The sequence below is a fragment of the Beauveria bassiana genome (assembly GCF_000280675.1).
Source record: "Beauveria bassiana ARSEF 2860 unplaced genomic scaffold BBA_S00018, whole genome shotgun sequence".
NCBI lineage: Eukaryota > Fungi > Ascomycota > Sordariomycetes > Hypocreales > Cordycipitaceae > Beauveria > Beauveria bassiana.
Genome location: NW_007930853.1, coordinates 291,903 through 311,600, shown reverse-complemented (window position 1 = coordinate 311,600; position 19,698 = coordinate 291,903). Strand labels below are relative to the sequence as shown.

At 51.7% G+C, this 19,698-nt stretch overlaps 7 protein-coding genes across 7 annotated transcripts; 3 read left to right on the top strand and 4 right to left on the bottom strand.

Moving 5' to 3' along the window:
- Positions 1-580: 580 nt before the first annotated feature.
- Positions 581-2,048, bottom strand: BBA_06297 (chitinase-like protein; the record flags this gene model as incomplete). Its single annotated transcript, XM_008601394.1, has 5 exons — positions 581-1,448; positions 1,514-1,632; positions 1,688-1,701; positions 1,766-1,831; positions 1,886-2,048. The coding sequence occupies 5 exons, from the start codon at positions 2,046-2,048 to the stop codon at positions 581-583; spliced, it is 1,230 nt and encodes a 409-aa protein (XP_008599616.1).
- Positions 2,049-5,021: 2,973 nt separating this feature from the next.
- Positions 5,022-6,146, bottom strand: BBA_06296 (protein of unknown function DUF239; the record flags this gene model as incomplete). The annotated part of the gene is made up of 1 exon (XM_008601393.1): positions 5,022-6,146. One exon carries the CDS (start codon positions 6,144-6,146, stop codon positions 5,022-5,024), a length of 1,125 nt encoding a protein of 374 aa, XP_008599615.1.
- Positions 6,147-7,785: 1,639 nt separating this feature from the next.
- On the bottom strand, positions 7,786-8,928 carry BBA_06295 (Fip1 domain-containing protein; the record flags this gene model as incomplete). Its single annotated transcript, XM_008601392.1, has 4 exons — positions 7,786-8,282; positions 8,336-8,583; positions 8,659-8,711; positions 8,764-8,928. The coding sequence occupies 4 exons, from the start codon at positions 8,926-8,928 to the stop codon at positions 7,786-7,788; spliced, it is 963 nt and encodes a 320-aa protein (XP_008599614.1).
- Positions 8,929-9,281: 353 nt separating this feature from the next.
- On the top strand, positions 9,282-10,916 carry BBA_06294 (nucleoporin NUP49/NSP49; the record flags this gene model as incomplete). Its single annotated transcript, XM_008601391.1, has 3 exons — positions 9,282-9,349; positions 9,514-10,077; positions 10,130-10,916. 3 exons carry the CDS (start codon positions 9,282-9,284, stop codon positions 10,914-10,916), a joined length of 1,419 nt encoding a protein of 472 aa, XP_008599613.1.
- A 551-nt stretch (positions 10,917-11,467) lies between these two features.
- BBA_06293 (DNA-directed RNA polymerase III subunit RPC7, putative) lies at positions 11,468-12,350 on the bottom strand (the record flags this gene model as incomplete). The annotated part of the gene is made up of 2 exons (XM_008601390.1): positions 11,468-12,148; positions 12,228-12,350. The coding sequence occupies 2 exons, from the start codon at positions 12,348-12,350 to the stop codon at positions 11,468-11,470; spliced, it is 804 nt and encodes a 267-aa protein (XP_008599612.1).
- Positions 12,351-15,054: 2,704 nt separating this feature from the next.
- Positions 15,055-17,744, top strand: BBA_06292 (subtilase-like protein; the record flags this gene model as incomplete). Its single annotated transcript, XM_008601389.1, has 2 exons — positions 15,055-15,531; positions 15,609-17,744. 2 exons carry the CDS (start codon positions 15,055-15,057, stop codon positions 17,742-17,744), a joined length of 2,613 nt encoding a protein of 870 aa, XP_008599611.1.
- Positions 17,745-18,700: 956 nt separating this feature from the next.
- On the top strand, positions 18,701-19,186 carry BBA_06291 (uncharacterized protein; the record flags this gene model as incomplete). Its single annotated transcript, XM_008601388.1, has 1 exon — positions 18,701-19,186. The coding sequence occupies one exon, from the start codon at positions 18,701-18,703 to the stop codon at positions 19,184-19,186; it is 486 nt and encodes a 161-aa protein (XP_008599610.1).
- Between the last annotated feature and the right edge of the window lie 512 nt (positions 19,187-19,698).

Sequence of the window (19,698 nt, the reverse complement as noted above, 5' to 3'; positions counted from 1 at the left end):
GTGGTGGCGCAGGGGAGAGAAAAAAGGTGGCTGTGGTCCTGTGGAGAGGCTGGTGGCGCGGACCGTAAGACCGGCGCAAACTATTTTTAGTGCATATGATGATCATGGACCCTGCGATCTGCGCTTGTAATATGGGTTTAGGACGATGACATTTTGCGAAGAAGAAAAACATTAGTGATATAAGACATGACAGGTCATGGTAGGAAAGCTGTCGAATATCTTTTGACCCGAAGATGGCATATCCACTTGAGCCCTTGTGGCGGTGAAATCACGTGGATGAAGGGTACTTCAGCGACTGCGCCACCTTTCACCTTGGGGGCTCGTATGTACGCGCATCTAATGTTCTCCTGACGCGTACCTATTTTGCCATCTATCCACAGTATTTATCGCTATCCACACTGTCTCTGTTGGCAGCCATCATGACAACGATGCGCAGTCAAGCCCAGATGGCCGTCACCACAACTTATCGTTTTCATCATTTGGAATCGAATATTTGCATTTCTCCAAATTTATATACCAGTCAAAAGAGCTCATACACTATGTACGTGATCGTGGGTAGGTCCTCATTTCCTGAACTCGTTTATTTGCAGGACGACCACCAATCGCTCAGCTTGACGCAAGTGTACGGAGCCTTGCACACTGTTGGACCGTTGTAGCCATTTCCACCACACTGAGCATACTTATCCAGTCCACCGGACGGAGGCGGAGATGAAGTGGTACACGGGCTTGAGGTCGTTGTTGTCCCAGGAGGGACAGTCGTTGTTGGGCCGCCCGCAATGTCGGAAAGCACCTCCTTCAAGTAGCCACTGTTGGAGTAGAGCTGCGACATGTCCCACATCATGACGCCGCCAAAGCTGGAAAACTTTTGCGAGTAGTTGATGGCCGCCTTGAGCTTGGAGCCCTCGGTGTATCCGCCGCCAGCACCTGGAGCCGCGGGAATGCCTAGCAGGAGCTTCACGTCGGGGTTCTTGCTGCCGTGCGCCCACTTGTCCCAGACGTCAAAGTTGAAGGCGTCTTGCGTGGTCGCGTTCTCCTTGAAGTTGGACACGCCACACCAGTTGTTGTAAAACTGAATCATGACAAAGTCAAACGCGACGGCATCAAGAGCGGCGCCCACGGCTGCGTCGGGGAAGACGCACTGAGGGGCAGCAGCCAGGTAAAATTTCTTGCCTCCCGCACCGTCCATGAGGCTGCGCAGTTTGGCACCAAAAGCGGGGAGGTTGTTGGTGGTGCTCTCAAAGTCAAAGTCGAAGCCATCAACAACGGCGCTGCCAAAGGGACGGTTGACCTTGTTTCCCGACTGCACGGGTCCAAACATATCCCATACCGTCTGTGCCGCAGCCTCGGCCTCACTAGGGCTGGACCAGCCGCCCTGAGAGTAAGTAGCTCCGCCGAGAGATAGCACGATTGTCTTGCTGTGTTTGTCCTGGCACGTCTTGATGTCCTCTCTGGCATACGTGGTTAGCGAACCGACACCGGGTCCTGCAACAGGGTGCAGAAATGTGCAACTTACTCAATTTGGGGGCAGTTCAAGACGTCTTTGTTGTCAGCAAACGCTGTGCAGTTATCGCCTGCATTCGCAAAGTTTGTGATGGCAGGAGTTATGCCATTCATGAACGCGACCGGGATAACCTATGTGTCATTAGCCTCATGAAGTGGCGGGTACCACTATCGGTGTCGTGCTTACGTTGATATCGGTGTCTGCATCAAGTGTTAGTGTCATTTCGACTCTTCAAATTCTACCATCTGTTGTGATGATACTTACTCTCGCAATAGTATCCAAGACGCTTTTGGGCGAGAGGGCCGCTGCCTTGGTTGATCGAGTTTTGACCTTGGCACAAGTCAGAATCTTGACGAGGAAGAATCGCAAATCCAGTGTCCTTACCCCAGTAAATGGCAATGTTTTTCTGTGAGCCTGGGCTGAACGTGTTGTTCAGTGAGCCTGGGCTGAATGCGTTGTTGCGTGAGCCTGGGCTGAATGCTGCCATGGAGGTGGGGAGCACGGCAAGCAAGCTGGCCACCGTAGCCAACGATATGAAAGACGCCATTCTTGCAACAACTTTGGTTGAAGTTTCTCACACTCTTGGTATAGGCGTGTCTTGAGTTGCGAATGACTTGAACTAAGAGGGCGATCATCGGGGAGGGGCCGGCGGGCTATATACGTGCATTCCAGACTATTGGCACATACCAGTTCCCGCGATGGGTTGGTGGCATAAATGCCGGTGTGGAACGCTTGCCACTAATTTCGGTTCATGGTCCTTCATGTGACGTTGGACCGCTTACATTGGGGGCCATTTAGACCTTTTGAATCATATCCGGTGCGCTGCTACCTTTTTCAGAGTCACCCCAGACCGGACAATCTCTGCTACGGCCAATCTCGAGGCTTCCAGCGTGTGGACGTCGTCCAGTCTCGTTTGAGGGGTGTGGTTGCGAATGGAGTTGTAACAAGGCCATGTACACCGTGGCGATACTGTCAAGGGTATCTACACGGCGCAGCTCCCATTCGTCATTGTTTGAGGTTAATGGGCACAAGGCAATGCACCCAATCAATTACGACTGGTCCAATTTACTAGTTATTGCAATAACTGTATTGTAAACACGCGCGCCGAGACTCTACATCTCGCGCGGTACTTTGGTGCTCGTCGACCTCCACCGTGTGCCCGGTGCAAGGCCGAGACGGGAGCTAGATGCTGAGAGTGGAGAGGCCGTCGGCGGCGTGTGCCTGCATTGACTGACCTTGTAGTGTGATTATCAAATCATTAGGGACTTGCGACTATGCTATTACTTTAAAATCTTGTCCAGCTTTGTTGAGTGGCGTGTCGCAGAAGAGTCTCCAGTATGCAGTGCGATTTCTTGGCCAAAAGCGGTGCCCTCCACCGGCTGATGTCAGTTGCAGCACATCCACGTGCTTGCATGCCAGTAGTGAGTGTTGCAGCAGAAAAAAAAAGAGATTTTGGGACCTACCTCAAATCACGCCGCTCTTACTGTAGGGCTTGATTTCTAAAAGATGCCGAGAACAAATGAGATGGAACAGGTCTATACCTTTCGGCGCCGTGATTTCGTCGCATGGAGTAACGTTACTCAATGGGGGGGTGGTGGTGGTGAGATGACTGAGGTCTGGCTGGACCTGAAAGAGCATGAAGGATCGAGAAATGAGCTTGTTTGGGAGTTTGATATCTTGAACCTTCCCGACTGGGAAGCTGACTCGCGATGTGGGGGGTTAGTTGGTGGGAAGCTAGAACAGCCACGAGGACGAGACGGAAAAAAAGGCTTGTCATGTACGTGGCGTTTGCCGCGTGGTCCAAGGTTGGTAGGAGGATTACTCGAAAAGCTTGGTGTGTGTATGTAACAGGTCATTAATAAATATTTAGATATGGAAGACTTCTGGGAGGCGTAGTACCCTTTTGGATGGATGGCTCTGTATAGACCCTGATGGTAGTTGGCGGCTGCCATCTTGTCTTGCCGTTACATCCTTGGCATCACCGAATCCCCAATCTTGGCCGCATCAAGCTCATCCTCCGATGGGCGCTCCGGAAACTTGGGTGGCCGCCGGAGGCTTGTTCACGTTGACCACACCACCTGAGCAGTGAGCACCAACTCACTACTGCAAGGGCATGTGGGACGCCGCCGAAAGGCCAGTTGTAGAAGCCTGACTCATTGTTCGTAGGAACCTCTACACTCTGTAGAGGGACTAGTGGATTGTTCTCGGGTAGATGCGTACAGCAATTCAAGACATTTGCAGTGTACTCTGATGAGGTTATCTTCAAACCCGGTGACACCTGGTGCGGCGTGGGACTGTCATCATGCGCTTAGAATCTCGCCTAGTGGCTTTTATAAAAGCAATCGCTGTCGCAGAACGCAGGCGATGAGCAAAGCAACACCCTAAACAGAGTTTTTATTTTTTGTTGCCTGTACCTTGTGACGCATTGCCAATACTTTCTAGGCCATATGGCCTTTTTTTTCGGGTGAGACGTGTGTGTAATCGCTTCTTGTGTCACAAAACGCAAAAGTCCAAGTGTCTCGTCCACACCACCTCGGCCAAATCTTACTCGGCGACTCGTCTAGTCTATTGGCGCTTAAAAGGGGTCGTCGAAGCTCTGACAGTATGACCACATGTTGTTGGTGTAACAGTTTTAAAAATGCTGATTTTCCATTTCAGAGTCATCGGCAGTTGTCGGGCGCCAATCACCACGAGTTGGGCCGCGATTGTGTTATCACGGCAACTTGGCAGGTGTAGTGCGGGGTTGTTGTAACGGAAAATCAGTTGCTGAGATTTGAGAAAAAAAAAAGTACAGAAAAAGTTTGAATGAATCGTGTCAAGACAAAGAAAGGTATCATCAAGAACGGAAGCCACCACCCTATACATGTGCACCACCGCAGCTTGTGATTTTGAGTGATTCAAGTGATAACTAGTCGGCATGGGCGTTGACCTGCACATCCTAGCTTTCAACTCGAAGCACAATGCAGGTTTCCAACACAGTAAAGCTCACTTGATAGATGTAGTACGTGATGCATATCATGTGCAGGATATAGGATCGGCAAGTACAGGCACAACAAGATGAGGCTTGGTCACCTATCATCTAGATACCAAAATGGGGTTCTGCTGAGCTGAGTGCGAGACGACGTGTTGATCTGAGCTCCCGTCTTTTCAAGCCAAGCATGGATTTTCTGGGTTATCGAAGGAATACCTTGTGTTCTGTGGGCAAAGTCAAGGCCACAGGTTAGGATGCAAGCTGCTCTCTTAGATGGGAAAAGACCTTCGGTCTGTACAAACGAATAAAAGTGTCACTGAATGCCAAAAAAAAAAGGAATTTTTGCACGAAAACACAGCATTAAAAAACCTCTTAAAATATATACATTGGAATAAAATACCATGCAAACATACATGGCATCAAACTATGTACTGTCCAACATATCCAACATATCCAACATTACATACATTTACCACCAACATATGTACAACCATAATTCCCTACCAGCTCCTGGCTAATAAAGCATCATCGCGCCTTGTTAATGCTCCATCAACCACCAATAACACCACCAGCGCCAGGACCGCCGAGATAAAAGTAGCTGCCCCAAGTAGTGCCCGATCGAAAGTGCGTGTCAATCGAGTAGCGGTTGCTGTCGCTGACAATCACCCCCTTGCTGCCATCATAATCGCCATCACGATCGTCCGCGCCCGTAATGAGAATATTGCGAATATACGCCGCCTTTGCGTAGCCCTCTCCCGCGAAATGACCGCTGCCCATGTCCGTCGTAGTCAGCGGGCCCTCGCTCTGATAAATCTCGCCGTACCAGTCCACCGAGTCTGCGTGATCCGCCAGCGTCGACGCCGCGCCGTTGCCGCGCGTCACAAACATGCCGGCCGGGTAGTAGCCCGCCCAGCGGCCGCCGACGGCGAGCCACCAGTTGCCCGCCTCGAGCAGGTACTGCACCTGCAGGTCGTGCTGCGCGCCGCCGACGACGGACAGCGGCGACAGCTCCATGCCCGGGTAGTACTCGGCGTCGTACTGCACCCACCCGCGGTACTCGGTGTTCCAGCCCGACACGTAGTCGCCGTAGCCCTGGTACGCATTGGTCGTGAAAAAGGTAAAGAGGTGCGGGTTCGCAGTCTGCCGCGGGTAGTTGATCCAGCCGGCCTCGACCGTCTGCGTGCCGATGCTGGGCACGTTGAGCCGCGCGACGGCCGTCTGCAGTAGCGAAAAGTCGTCATTGTTGGCCACGTACGCCTTGAACATGCTCAGCGCCGCAGACGACCCGTGGCTGTCGCCGGACTGCGACGTGGCCGAGTACCAGTGCTTGCCGGCGTACTGCCGGGCTTGGAGCCGGTTGATGTTGTGCGGAGCGCCGACTTTGGTTCGGGGAAGCCGGCCGTCGCTGCGGGGAATGGGCACGGTACCGGCAGGACCTCGCGTAGTCTCGTTGAAGCTACTGAGGTTGATGCTGTCGAGAGACTGGTCGTTGCTCAGAGAAGCCGGGGGTGTCGCAACCTCTCCCTGCATCTCTCGCTTGACCCAGTCAATGACCTGGCCATTCGCAAGGGTAACAGTCTTCTCGACAGGAAGACCCTGACTATGGATATAGCTGGCAGTTGCCGTGCCCGCGAGCAGCGAAGCCGCAACTGTATTCAAGACCTGCCAACGCATAGCGTAGAGTTGAGTAAAAGGCCGAACACTGTAAGTTGTCTTTACTCACCCGTTCGTTGCAGCCACAGGTTGCAGCACTTGTTCATCTTATTATAGCTCAGCAGCAAAATCACAATCGATACGCTCGAAGCCTGTCTTCAGCATGGTCATATTACTCTTTCCGAACAAGGAAGGTATTGTCCACTTGTAGAATTCCTATCGCACGTTACCACGGCACGGGTCATCACACAAAATGGTAGCCTCGGCCTTTTTTTCAATGCAACGCACTTAGCGCTGCTTCTTCTGCAGGCGCTTTTCATGGCCATTTCACAATTGCGATTTGACGTGTTATCGATGCTGACGAATCATTCATGAATGACATGTAAGCCGCTTCCTCTGTTTTGTACAATGTGGTGTTCTGCTCAGCAAAGTGCAAGGAATGGAGCGGCATGAGAAACATACATTTTGTCTCGGAAGCTGGTTCAATTTGAATGGTGCGAAACTATAGTTTGTGAACGGTCTCAACCAAGTTCGAATGCAAAGTCAAGGTCAACGATCCAGTCCCTGTCTGTCGGTGAATGATGTGCTCCGCAGAAGAGCATCTTGACCAGGTTTCGCCGATACAGATCTTGTGGTCGACAGTCCTTCAGCATCATCTAAATGAGGCGCCAAGTCAGGCATAGACACTTTGAGAGTGAAAGTTAGACACTGCTTATGCCGACGTTGGCTATAGGCGGGACTGGGAACTGCACAAAAGCCAGCGCTTCCTTCGAATCCTTTAACTTGTAGTAAGCGGCAATCAACTGTCCAAACAACTTGCGATCACTTGTAAAGCCCGCCCATTCAGCCTGCCATCAAGCCGCCACCAAGATGACTCGGGTTGCTGAGGTGAATTCGCTAGTGTACCTAGCTTGATCAGCAGCTCCCGCTCTCAGCCTAGCATCGCTGATCTTTCTTTGCGAGTCTCCCTGCTGGTATGCTAGACGACACCGGTTGCGCACCCTGGCCACAATCGGCCGCTGGAGGCATCTGATGTCGACACCGGATGTTGTTTTGGGTGGCAGCGAGACTGCGTGACATGCTCGCAGACCACCCTCTCGTGACGGAGGCCTTGATATGGCTCATTTAGGCACTATATGCACTGGAAGATCCGCGAGAACCCGTTGAGACATTGCTGTGGAGCGTGCATCTGATGTGATGTACTGGCGGCATGGACCGCCAGTCCTGATCGCGGCTTGGCACACGCTTTGGTGCTTGCAACTGGCACGCCCACGTGAAGTCCAGCCATTGTCTCTGGCTGCTCACTTGTTGGTAAGATTCTTTCCTGCCGACCGCCACACCGAGGATTTTGGTGTTGCGGGACTAAATCACGCTGGTACCCTGATGACTGGGGAATCACTGAATCGTAGAGGGAACTCGACGTAATGACCTTGATTACGTATCGGTGACGCGGCAGAAAACTCATGGCAGCTTTAATATCGGGCTCAGTGTTTTGAATTGATAAATTGACCGTTGGGTAAATTGCACTTTTTAAAGTCACGCACCGTGACTCTGCGCTAATGTCGATATTTCAGTACGGGTTGTCGCCCATTAGGCGTATCCCCTCACGTAGGATACGACAGCCTGGCTTCAAACAGCATGCATGTGTCTGCTTGAGAAACTACCATCTCCCCCGACGTCCACGTCCAGCACCTTGCATATAGCCTCCGTATGCACCTTGATTGCCGCCGTAGCCACCAGAAAAGTTTTGTCCAGCGCCGCCTTGCGCCGCGCCGCCAGCAGCGCCGCCACCATTCTGCATGCCCGAAAACATGGCGCTCATCTGGCTCATGTCCATCTGCGATGGATCCATCCCTGATGCCATCATTTGCTGCATCATTTGCTGCATCTCGGGAGGCATACCGTCCGCAGCGGGCATCGCAGGTGCTCCGGCGTTGTTATTACCGCTCATGCCCATGCCGCCCATCATCATCATATTGTTAAAGTCTTCCATCATCTTTTTGTTGTTGACCGCAAAAGCATCGGCCCCAAATTCGCCACGAACATTCTCTTGTTTGGCTGCATAGAGCGCCCACGTAAACTCATCAAAGCCGTAGTTGAAGTAATCGCTGATGTCCGTCCCGGGCTTACGCCAGGGCTTTTCATTCTCTGGTAAGTCTTGTTCCCTGTTAGCCTCGTCTTCCACCACACTTCGAGCGGCGTTGTCTCACCTTCGTCGATGTTGACTTGTGTTATCGGCTTGCCTACTGGGGCATATATGGGATTGGCATTGATATCGACGGTCGATTTCGAGGCCGCCGCCGATGCCTGATCTGCGCTAGGAGCGGCCACATGGAGAGCAGTCGACGATGGAGTTTGCGCTTCCACCTTTGCTGGTGCTGCAGGCGCAGGCTTGCTTGGGCTATCATTTGTCCCTGACCTCTGTGGGATGTTTCGAATGTCGCTGTATTTTGCTTGTCTATGATAGAGAGGTCAGCACCGACTGTTGGAAGGAACCGTGTCTGCGCCGTAGCGGGCGGATATGATGTCCTACGTCGGAGGTGCAGCTGTTGTGCCGTCTTTTCGTTCTGTAATGATGTCGATATCCTACCAGGCAAATTAGAATAGATTTTGTAGCGCGCAATATGTATTAGCCTACAGAGTCATCATCATCTTCGTCCATTGCACCACCCTCGTCCTCCTCTTCGCCTTCCTCAAGCTCTTCCGCAGCTCTCGTCTCAGCAGGTGGTTGAGCCTGAGCCTGGTGAGAGTCTACTTGGGGCTCCTCGGGCACGTAAATGTCGTCATCCTCGTCCATTTCCATCCTGTCACGAGGCCGGTTAGAAACTATAATGCCAGGATAAAGCTAAGAAAAAGAGTGAGATTGCAATGCCGCGTCTTTGAAGTTGCGCTTGTTGCGTGTTGAAGCTTGCTTGTGCATTCTTCGGACCCGTTGTTTCTCCGGGCAGTCAGAGCATTGCGATGCGCACTATCGCTTGATAGGATGCTACCAACCCTCGCCAGCGTTTCCACCAGCGTGGACAAGTACCCAGCTATCTAGGCACGGTCGCATGTTCAAGACTCGTAGTTCCACAGCTGTTTTGGTCGATTCACCTTTCACCAAAAGACCTGCATCAACTCAAACGAGGTTACTCAAAGCCTGGATCTAATAATACCATGTCCCTGGCGCGCTCAGCCAGTGGCCCAGGCGGTCTCACAATCAACACTGGCGCTGCAAACTCCCTGTAAGTTGCTGAGGCAGCCAGGCCCAGGAGTCCCGCTCTTGGTGCCTGCAGCACACACGCCGCTAGAAACCACAAATCTTTGCTTGCTTGCCAACTTTGCCTTGGGTTTGGCGCAATCACAGAGACTCTGCTAACCAACTGGCTCTTCCATCGTCACAATTCAGCGCGTCCTCATCCCAACCTCAATCTACTGGCGGGCTCTTTGGATCCGCAACCACAAACACAAACTCCAACGCGGCGACCGCGACCGCCGCCGGCGCGATGGCGACAACAGGCGGGCTCTTTGGCGCGGCGAGTGCGCAGCCAAAGACAAACTTGTTTGGAGCATCGACGACGACACAGGCACCTGCGAGCGGTAGTCTCTTTGGTAGCGCTGCGCCAGCAAGCTCTGCGCAGCAGCAACCCCAGCAATCGCTGACAACACCAGCATCTGGCGGTGTCTTTGGTTCAGTGGCGTCGCAGTCAAAACCTACCAACAGTCTATTCGGTGGAGGAGCCGCTGCACAACCTACGACAAGCACAACAAATACGGGCCTGTTTGGTGGTGGTGCTGCTATAACGACGCAGCAACCTGCTCAAACAGGCGGCGGAGTCTTTGGTAGTACGACGACACAGCAGCAGCCTGCTCAAACAGGCACTGGACTTTTTGGCAACGCACAGCAAGGAGGAACAGGCACAAATACTTCTGTCTTTGGACAGTCACAAGCAAAGCCATCCGGCGGACTTTTGTAGGTTACCTATAGTGCAACGGAAAACCCTCAACTTGTCTAACGTCCCCAGTGGCCAAAGTCAACAGCCAACGCAAACTGCCAATCCAGTCCCCGCAGTCCAGATCAATTACGATAACTTGCGCCCGCGATCTCGATTCGACGACCTGGCGCAGCCAATCCAAGATGAGGTGGCACTCATAGACAAGGGAATTCAGCGCGTCATCAAAATGAGGGACGAGATTGGCGAGTTTATGCCACAGCACGAAAAGGATATTCAGCAGCTCGGAAATGACGTCAAGTACGTCGAGTCAAAGTTTCGCATGGTCCAAGAGGCTCTCAACCGCGACATTCAAACTGTCAAAAGCCTGCAAGACGTCACGAAGAAGAATATTGGCGACGCGCAGCTATCCTTCAAAGCGGCAGATAACTTGAAGCTTCCTAGCCATTATCACCAGACGGGTCTTTTCGCGGGTTCTGCTCCGTCGTCCGCCTCCAACGGCACCGATGCATCATCTGCACAGTCCAATGCACAGGACCTCATCACCTATTTCAATCGAATCTGCGACGATGTGGAAAAGTACAAGAAGCGACTAGACGAATATCGCGGGGAAATTGAGCGCGATATGCCTGGCGTCGAGAATGGGCTATACGAACAAATTCGAAGCTTTAGAGACCGCAATGCCGCCATGAACGGCAATGGCGGTGGCGTTCAGGATCAGCTTAACCAGGTGCTCTCTGCGCTACGAGAAACTGGCAACGCGATTGTCGCCCAAGCCGGTCAGATTGCGGATACGCGAGAGCGTCTATCCCGCCTCCAAGCTGGATTCACTGATAGCGGACTTTATGGGACAAACTAAGCGAAAGACACAAGCCGGACAATAGACGTCGGATTCGGTGGGATGAGCTGAGGTGGCTGTTGGCACATGCATTATCTGGAAGCAAATCTGCATGGCAGATAAAGTGTCTTGTAATTTTTATGAATAGTAGGCCCAAAAAGCGATGATGGATTACATACATTTCTGGCCAGGAATTCAAAACTCGCCGCAACTGTGCCCTGTTGCTATATGTCTTGTCAAGTTTTCAGCTCTAGCCCTGGACAGCCATCGTGAAAACGCTCTCTGCTCTTGTGCACTGTTTCAAAAAGTACTAATTGATCATAACGCCGTGCTTTTGATGAAAAGGCTAGCTGCATTTTGCCACGAGCAGGCTCCAAGGCTTCAAGGCCTTTGCAACTATATACAAATCTGAGCCCAAACGTCGGCAAATGCACTGCCTCTTTTCTTTTCCCACCACTGAATGTAATCCCTAAAGATACAGCAACCGCAGTTGCGATACGCCATTTATAAAAGACAAAAACCCGAGCGGTAATCTGAAACAAAGACCAACCAAGACGAATGGCTTTGCCGCCTCAGTAAGTACCCTCCCCTCCATCGTCACCATCTCCATATTCATCACCAAAGTCCTCGCCATTGTCAAAGAATTGCTCCGCGTCATAGTCGCCCGCATCCTCATCGTCGTAAATCTCATCCTCTTCGTCCTCCCCCGGCGCGTCTTCCTCGTCGCCCTCGCCCTCTTCCGCGTCTTCCTCACGTAGCGCCTCGAGCTTATCCAGCAGCGACTGGCCGTTTGCGCCGTCGCCGCCATCGTCGCCCGCGGGCAGAGACATACCAAACGCCTCCTCCGCGTTTGGCAGGGTGCTCACGCGGGACAGCTCGAGCTTGCGCTTTTTGCCCGCGCCGCCGCCACCGCCGCCGCCGCCGTCAATCGTCTCGAGGAGCTCCTGCGGGAAGAGCTCGCGGCAGACGGGCCGGCCGGACCAGTCGGGCAGCGCACGCTCCTCGCGGACAAACTTTTGCGAGTAAGTCGGCATGGATGTGAAGGGGTCGAGCGAGGCCTTGTTCTTGACGCCGTAGACGGCATTCATCTGCGACTGGCCGTACGTCTTGCGCGGGGCGGTCGGGTCGGTCAGCGACGTGCGCTTGGACGTGTAGAGCGGCGATGAGTGTATCTGGCGACGCAGCAGGAGCATGTAGTGGACGCTGTTGGACTCGGTCGTCGTCAGGCTTCGTGGTGTGGGCACTTCGTAGGGCTGGAGAGCCAGAGAGAACTCGGTTAGTATTGGGGAGAGAGGAGGGGGGGGGGAGCGCACGCAAAATGGGTATGCTTACAGGGAAGAGCTCTGATGGCCGCGCATCAGGTTCGTCGCCCGTGTCCCATGGCACGTTGGGTCGGCCGCCGCGACCTCCTCCACGACCACCGCGACCACCGCCTCGTCCGCCACCTCTGGACATGTCGGGTCACGCGTGTCGCCCAGTACGGCGCGTATCGTTGTGGTTGTAGTCTGAATGTGAGCCAGCTTCCCGAAAAAGAATTGATACAAAAATTTCTCCGGCGACGTAGTTTGAGAAGCGCGGGCGCGCAGCGAACTGACACTGGCGGGGGAAGTGTTCAACTTTTTTTTTTTGCCGCCACTTTCAAGTAGGTATCCATCTGGTAAGGCTGGGCGCTGAGTTGTTAGTGGGGCATTTCACAGCGCCGATAAGGTAAAGGCATGTAAGTTTACTGCGGATATGCTATCTTTTTTTTTCTTGCAAAATGAGGACTATTCAAGGTTTACCAGAAACGAATCGAGTTCAATGGAGAAGAATTCTCCTAATTGTCTCTCGCTGTTGATGCCGCTCACTCCACGAAGCAGAGAAGTAACGTCGGGCACCCACTTGTGGGCCACAACCCCTTGCGGGCCACCTCTTCCCACTAAAAAACGTAGAAATATACCTTTTTTAATAGACTTTCTAGCCCAACTATGTAGAGAATAGCTATATAGAATTAATAATAAAATACTATAAAGCTTACTCTATAGTACTTAACTTTTCCTTTAAATAGATCAACTTTCATTAAATAATAATAATTAGCTAAAAGTTAAAAAAAAGCCTATTTTTAGTAAATATTATAATATTTTACTTATTTCTTTATATTTTATATAATTTTTATTAAGTATATAAGATTATAAAATAATGAATTAAAATCTTAATAATATTTTATAAATTAAAGTATTTTTTCTTCTTTTTTCTCCTTTTATTTTAAACTTACTTTTTAACTTAAAAGTTACCTACTAAAAAGACTAGATTTTTTATTATAAGATTCTAACTTATATAAATAGCTTATAATAAAAATGAAAGATTTTAGATAAATCTTCTTAAATTCTTAAAATTAGTAATAAAGTATTAAGGAACACTAGTAGTTTTTTAGTAAAGCTTAATTTTTTAAGAAAATATAACTAATTATATTAATTTAGTAAAAGTTATTTAGAATCTGAAATTCTTATAAAAAGACTTCTATACTTAAGCTATTTTTATTATATTTTTAGCTATTTGTTATTATATAATATTCTATTTTAGTGTAGCTTTACTAAACATGGTGGCCTAAAAGGGGTGTAGCCCGCAAGTGAGGTTATCTGGTCAACCACGTTACATATGTGCCGATTTTCCGTATCTTATGAATGTTGTGCTATTGGAGCGGCAGCCTCGCTGACCAAATTCGGGCTTGGTCTCCCGCTACCGAATACTCGGCTTGAGCTGTCTGTTGGAGTCCTATGTGGCGTCAGCAGGCGACGGAATGTCGGAATTTATCAAGCCAAACATCGCGGCGACCACTTGAATTTCAAAGAGGACGTTACAAATTTCGGGGTTCCCGGATATAAGCTTAACAGAATTATCTTTCAAGAAACAGGGAAGGACTAATAGCAGACAAGCTGTATATCCATTAACCCACTATGCGGAAGCTAGTTTTTCACAAAGCCTTGGCAGCCACGCATTTCACCTGAAACCTGAAATTCGAAAGGCCCTCTTTAACTAGGACGTCCCTAGTAATAAGTGAAGACGTCTCGGAACTTCGGACCGATCTGGTCGCTTGGCAATTTGGTGAGCGTCATGCGATATATAATCGGAAACTGCCGAGAGCCGTATTATATGTCCGGTAGACAGGCTTTTTTTTAAAAAAATTTGAAGACAAGTTTGGTATAATTCATAACACAGAAAAACAGAACCTAACGTCTACGCGTCTTACTCTGAAAGCAATTATTATTAAAGAATAACTAATACTATCTCTATAATATCTATACTATGCTTTAGTGCGTGATTTATCTCTAGTCTAGTATAGGTAACATTGTACACCGTGTATGCAGTGTAAGGTCTCACGACTCTATCTAGAAATGCCTATCGCAGTAGAACCGGACCCTCGCAATACAGCATTGGCGGCCGATGTTGGCCCTGATTAGGCCTAGGTGTGCATAGCTAGATAGAGTAGCCGGATTCGTGTCTCTGTCCCGTAATCATTGGAGTGCTGGTATGGCACGAAGCTGAAAAGGGTCATCAGGCGCAGCGTTGCGGTGTCTCCGCCTACTCAAGCATCCCTCGACTCAAGTTATCTCAACTTTGGTGGATTCGACATATAGGGCTCAAGCACACTTGTCAACCAGGCAACATCCTCTGTCAGAAGCGCGGCGTGGATATCTTTTCTGTGTTGTTGAGACTGGGACCGCTTTTCGAGCGATGTATATGGTATGCTGCCCTGTTAGACAGGCCCACTCGGATTAAGAAACAAGATTGAAAAGATTGACAGCATGATTAACTCAATGCTCGACGGCCAGGTGCTCGGACGGTGTGAGCTAGATAGAGCTTACGTAGACCGACAGTGCCATAGCAATCTAGTTAGCTTCGGACTCCACGAGAACAGGCTGGCGTCATCTTTGTACATGGCCGCGCGATTGCCACCGGTTTATTAGATATAATGAACGTTGTAATATAGGTCCTTACCTAGTTTCGTGATTGGCCTGGCGTAGCAATTCAGAATTGAGCCAACAAGCGGTTGGTTGCGCAATACCGGCATATAAAGGCACAACTAGGCTGCCAGAAAACACAAGCTCAGAACACGCCTTCGCTTCGGTTCACCGGATCCGTTTACATTCAAGTGGGTAGACAAGACATTTTTCACAGGATGATTCTCCCGTCGACTTTGGCCCTAGCTGGGCTTGCCGCGGCTGTAGCTTCGTCTACCGGGACAACAGCCTTGGACGCCCAGGGCGCTCCCGCCAATGTAGCCACAAGCGCTTTCATCCTCGAATGCCAGAGCAGTCAAAATCTGGATCCGATCGTCAAGGCCGTCGAGGCGCAGGGCGGCGAGATTGGCCGCCAGTTCGACTCCAAGGTCTTCTACGGCGTGTCGGTGCGCCTGCACAACTCCACGCTGACCACCAATCAGATGGAAAACATGCCAGGCGTCACAAAGGTGTGGCCCATCGAGGCGGAGAAGCAACAGGTAGAGCTGCAGCCGGTACAGTCGCCGGGACAGCGGTCCGGGCCTCAGCGCCGTGACACTTCTTCGTCGTGGAACCACATCATGACGCAGATAGATAAGCTGCATGCGGCTGGATTTACAGGCAGCGGTATCAAGATTGGCATTGTCGATACTGGTGTAAGTCTTTCCTCTGCATATGACAGAGAGAGAAGAAAATGAGAAAACGAGATTTCCTGGCTGACACGGTTATCCAGCTCAACTATACACATCCAGCCTTTGGCGGCTGCTTCGGCGGCGACAATTGCCGCGTCGTTGCGGGCGACAACTTCTCCAAGGACGGCAACAAGGACGACCCCATGGACTGCCACGGCCACGGCACCGCTGTGGCGGGCGTCCTCGCCGGCAACGACGCCAACTTTGTCGGCGCGGCGCCCAATGCCACGCTCGCCGCCTACCGCGTGATGGACTGCAACGCTAGATTAAAGCCCGAGGACCTCATGGCCGGCTGGCTACAGGCGTACAAGGACGGCGCGCAGATCATCATCTCCTCAGCGGGCTGGCAGGGCTCCAGCTGGGACTCGCACCCCGTCGCGGCCGCCGTCGCGCGCATCGTCGACGACGGCGTCCCGTGCATCGTCGGCGTCGGCAACTTCAAGGACGCGGGTCTCTTCTCCGCATTAACACCGTCCAGCGGAAAGGGCGTCACCTCCGTCAACGCGTTCGCGCGGGCTCCCGGCGCGATAGACGGGCCTGTCAGGGACGCCCCCATGGCCAAATTTTCGACGTACGGCCCCAACTGGGACCTGAGCATCAAGCCCAGCGTCGGCGCGCCGGGCGACGACGTTCCGACTGTTAACATCCGCGGCGAGTACGAGAATGTGTCGGGGACTTCGTTTTCCGGCCCCCTGGTCGGCGGCATCATGGCTCTCATGGCCGAGGTACGCGGCTCGTTCGATCCTGCGCTCCTTAACAGCCTGCTCATGTCCACGGCTGTACCCCAGGGAGCGCCCTTCTCCGTTGCGCAGCAGGGCGGCGGCTTGGTCAGGGCCTGGGACGCCGCTCACGCCACGACGCTCGTCGAGCCTGCCGGACTCGCCTTTAACGACACTCTCCATCGCGCGCAGTCTCTTCGGCTCCGCATCACCAACACTGCCAAGTCTAACGTCACCTACCATATCGATACTGTCGCAGCGGAAACGCTTTATACCTTGCAATATGGTTCCAATGATCTAAAACAAAGCCCTCCGGAGAAGAATGCAGCCGATATCAAGCTCAGCCAGCGCGTTCTCGTTCTTGGCCCCGACCAATCGGCCTTTGTTGACATATCGGCCGCAGATCCCGAGGGCCTTGATCCTAGCCGCCTGCCAGTCTGGTCGGGTTGGATTTCTATCAGCAGCTCTAGCAGCGCGAACAGCAGCTCCAGTAGCGGTTTGCTGACTGTTCCGTATCTGGGTCTCTCCGGGTCGTTAAAGGAGCACCAAGTTCTTAAACCAGATGGGGCTGCACTTAGTACTCAAACGTTTGGCCCCGATTCTGCGTATGAGTCCAGGCTCTCTGATGGCCACTATTTTAGCTATTCAATTAATGATGGTGGCTCATTGGACCTTGAATTGCCCATGGGCATCAAACCTCGCCTTGGAACTCGTCTTGCACGAGCCGAGGCTGTGCCGGTGTCGCCACGCAAGTGGCTTGCTGAGCGTTTAAAGGCCAAGGATCTGAAACTCAAGGCCTTTACTATCGAGTCACTCTCTCATAGCAAATCCACACGCAAGACATGGAATGGTCAACTGGAATCGGGCGATTATGTCCCCGTGGGTACATATAAGCTTGCTGTGCGCGCCCTCAGGCTCTTTGGCGACGCTAATGTTGAGTCGGATTGGGATTTGTCAGAGACTGTGACGTTTAACGTCGGAGCAGGAGGTGGCAAGGACGCCTGCAAAATATATGACTCCGGCCAGACAACGATTCCCGAAAATGCCTTGTTTGAGAGCTACAAGGAGTGCCTCCAGGTCCATGGGAGCCGGCGCGGTCCCTTTCCAGACTTACCTTGGATTTCTGCACCTGAAGATGAGGCCGAGCGCAACAAGTGCATCGACGACAACATCACGGAAAAGTTCTGCGGCACCTACCGGTTCTGCAAAGCGCACGAGGATAAAACCCTTGAAGAGGGCCTCAAGTCCCCATTCATGACGTGGGATGATTGCGTCCGGGGCCACGAGACGCTGTTTACTACGCCTAGTTACCAGTGGCGGAAACAGGACTGTATGGACAGTAAGGATGAAAGGACTTGTGGCACGGACACTTGGTGCACCTTGGGCTTCGGTACACAGAAGGGCAACCTTCGATTCAACAGCTCCGAAGAGTGCAAGTGGGCTCATGGGATATACTAGGAAACCAGACTCGGAGAGAAACATGCGATTACTGAGGATGCATCGCGCAAAAGCATCATCTTTAGGAGCAATAGGGAAGGAGTGTTGCTATCGGTTCATGTAGCAGAGAACTATGGCCAGTGAACCTGGACGCCTTTGAATAGGAAACAATACAACACACTACCTATCTGCTTTTGCTGCCGCAGAACTTGCGATTGTTATGAAAAGTAATTTTTCATTGTAGAGAGCTTTGTAAATTGCCATGGCTTGCATTTTGCTGCGGTCGGTTTTGACAAGTCGGCCGGAAACTACGGCGCCGATGTCGCGTCTAAATCGACCAAATGCCGCCGGTACCGGGCGAGGATCCTTGGCGCTTTGTAAGAAGAGGTACTCGCGGCACCGGGTCAGAGTGCTAGGAATGGGGCACCACCATTCGCTGGCTAGCATGGAACACCTGGCAGCGACGTATATGAAGCAAGGTCGAGTCGAGGAGTCGGAGGACCTTGAGATGCAAGTTTCCGAGGCTCGAACGAAGGTGAGTCCTTGAAGGAGCCTCTTGCACTGCTTTAGCATTGCTGGAAAAGGCTTCTCGCACTGTTATCCCCGCTAAATAAAGGGGCAATGGATGAAACTTTCTTTGCGGATCGGCATTCAGTGATCCGCCACTAATAACAGGGGTCTAAAAAGCATCTACAGTCTCGTTAAGACGGTAAGTCGCGAAAAGATGTACCGGCTCAACCCTCAGTCACTTATAAAGAAACTTACGGCTGATAAAGGGAGCTTTCTCGTGATTCTATAACCTGGAAGCAGCTCTCTGGTCACGTGAGTTGATTTGTTCCCCCCTCCTCTAAAAGGGTTGGTGAAACCTGACCTCGTAATGCTCCGAACCCAGGATGCCGAGGATCGCGATCCTCTACGCTATCTTTTCTGCCCTACCTACACAGCGAATAGCAAGACATATCTTCTCATTTTCCAACATGCCTCAAAGTCGGAGCCAAGTCATATACGCGCCCTCGCAAGAACCACCTCGAGGCGCGCAGTCCGTCTTTTTTGCCGGCACCACGAGCAAAGTCGATTCGACAGACTGGCGGGATACGCTCGCTGCCCTGCTCTCCGCGCATCCCATCACAATCTACAATCCATACCGTGCAGACTGGGACAGCACGTGGCGGGAAGACGTCGACTTTGCGCCCTACCGCGAGCAGGTGGAGTGGGAGCTCGACAAGCAGGAAAAGGCCGACACGGTGATTGTCTACTTTCACCCGGCCACGCAGGCGCCCATCAGTCTGCTCGAGTTTGGTATGAGTGCAAGAACACCAGGCAAAATGATTGTGCTGTGTCCCGAGGGCTACTGGAAGCGAGGCAACGTGCAGATTGTGTGCCAGAAATATGGCATCGAGATGGTGCGGAGTATTGAGGAGCTTGGCAACGCTATTGTGAAGCGATTGCTTGGTAATGCGTGAATTGTCGGTGTTCTGTACGCTGTGATCCGAGACTGTACAGGAGCAGCAACTGCAGCACTGCATTCGAGGTAAGTGGTGTAAGATCTCAGATTTGTAGCAACTCCCCCGCAATTCTAAAAGTGATGTTACGAGAACAAACTCACCGTGTATCTTCCACTCATGAATGCTACCAAGATGAATCTTGGTGTTCGTATTGCATAGCAGCACTGTTATGGACGGATAGCGTCTCAAACGCGCAGTGCTAATAGAGGCCAATCCGGGCCGAGCTACTTCAGTCACAACTAGCTTTGTATAAGGTTTGCCAATAGTTCAGCACAATGACCCGCGCGATCGCGGTAGGCTCGCCTCGCGGCCAAGGAAAGAGAAATACGAAAGAAACCCGACGAAGGTCGCACGGACCACGGTGAGCCCGAGCAGGGCATGCAGGGTTCGTTCCGGGTGGCAATGCAGGCATCACCTCCACCAGGAAAAAAGTCATTTGCCAATACCATACGAGAGCAGACCACTTTTTC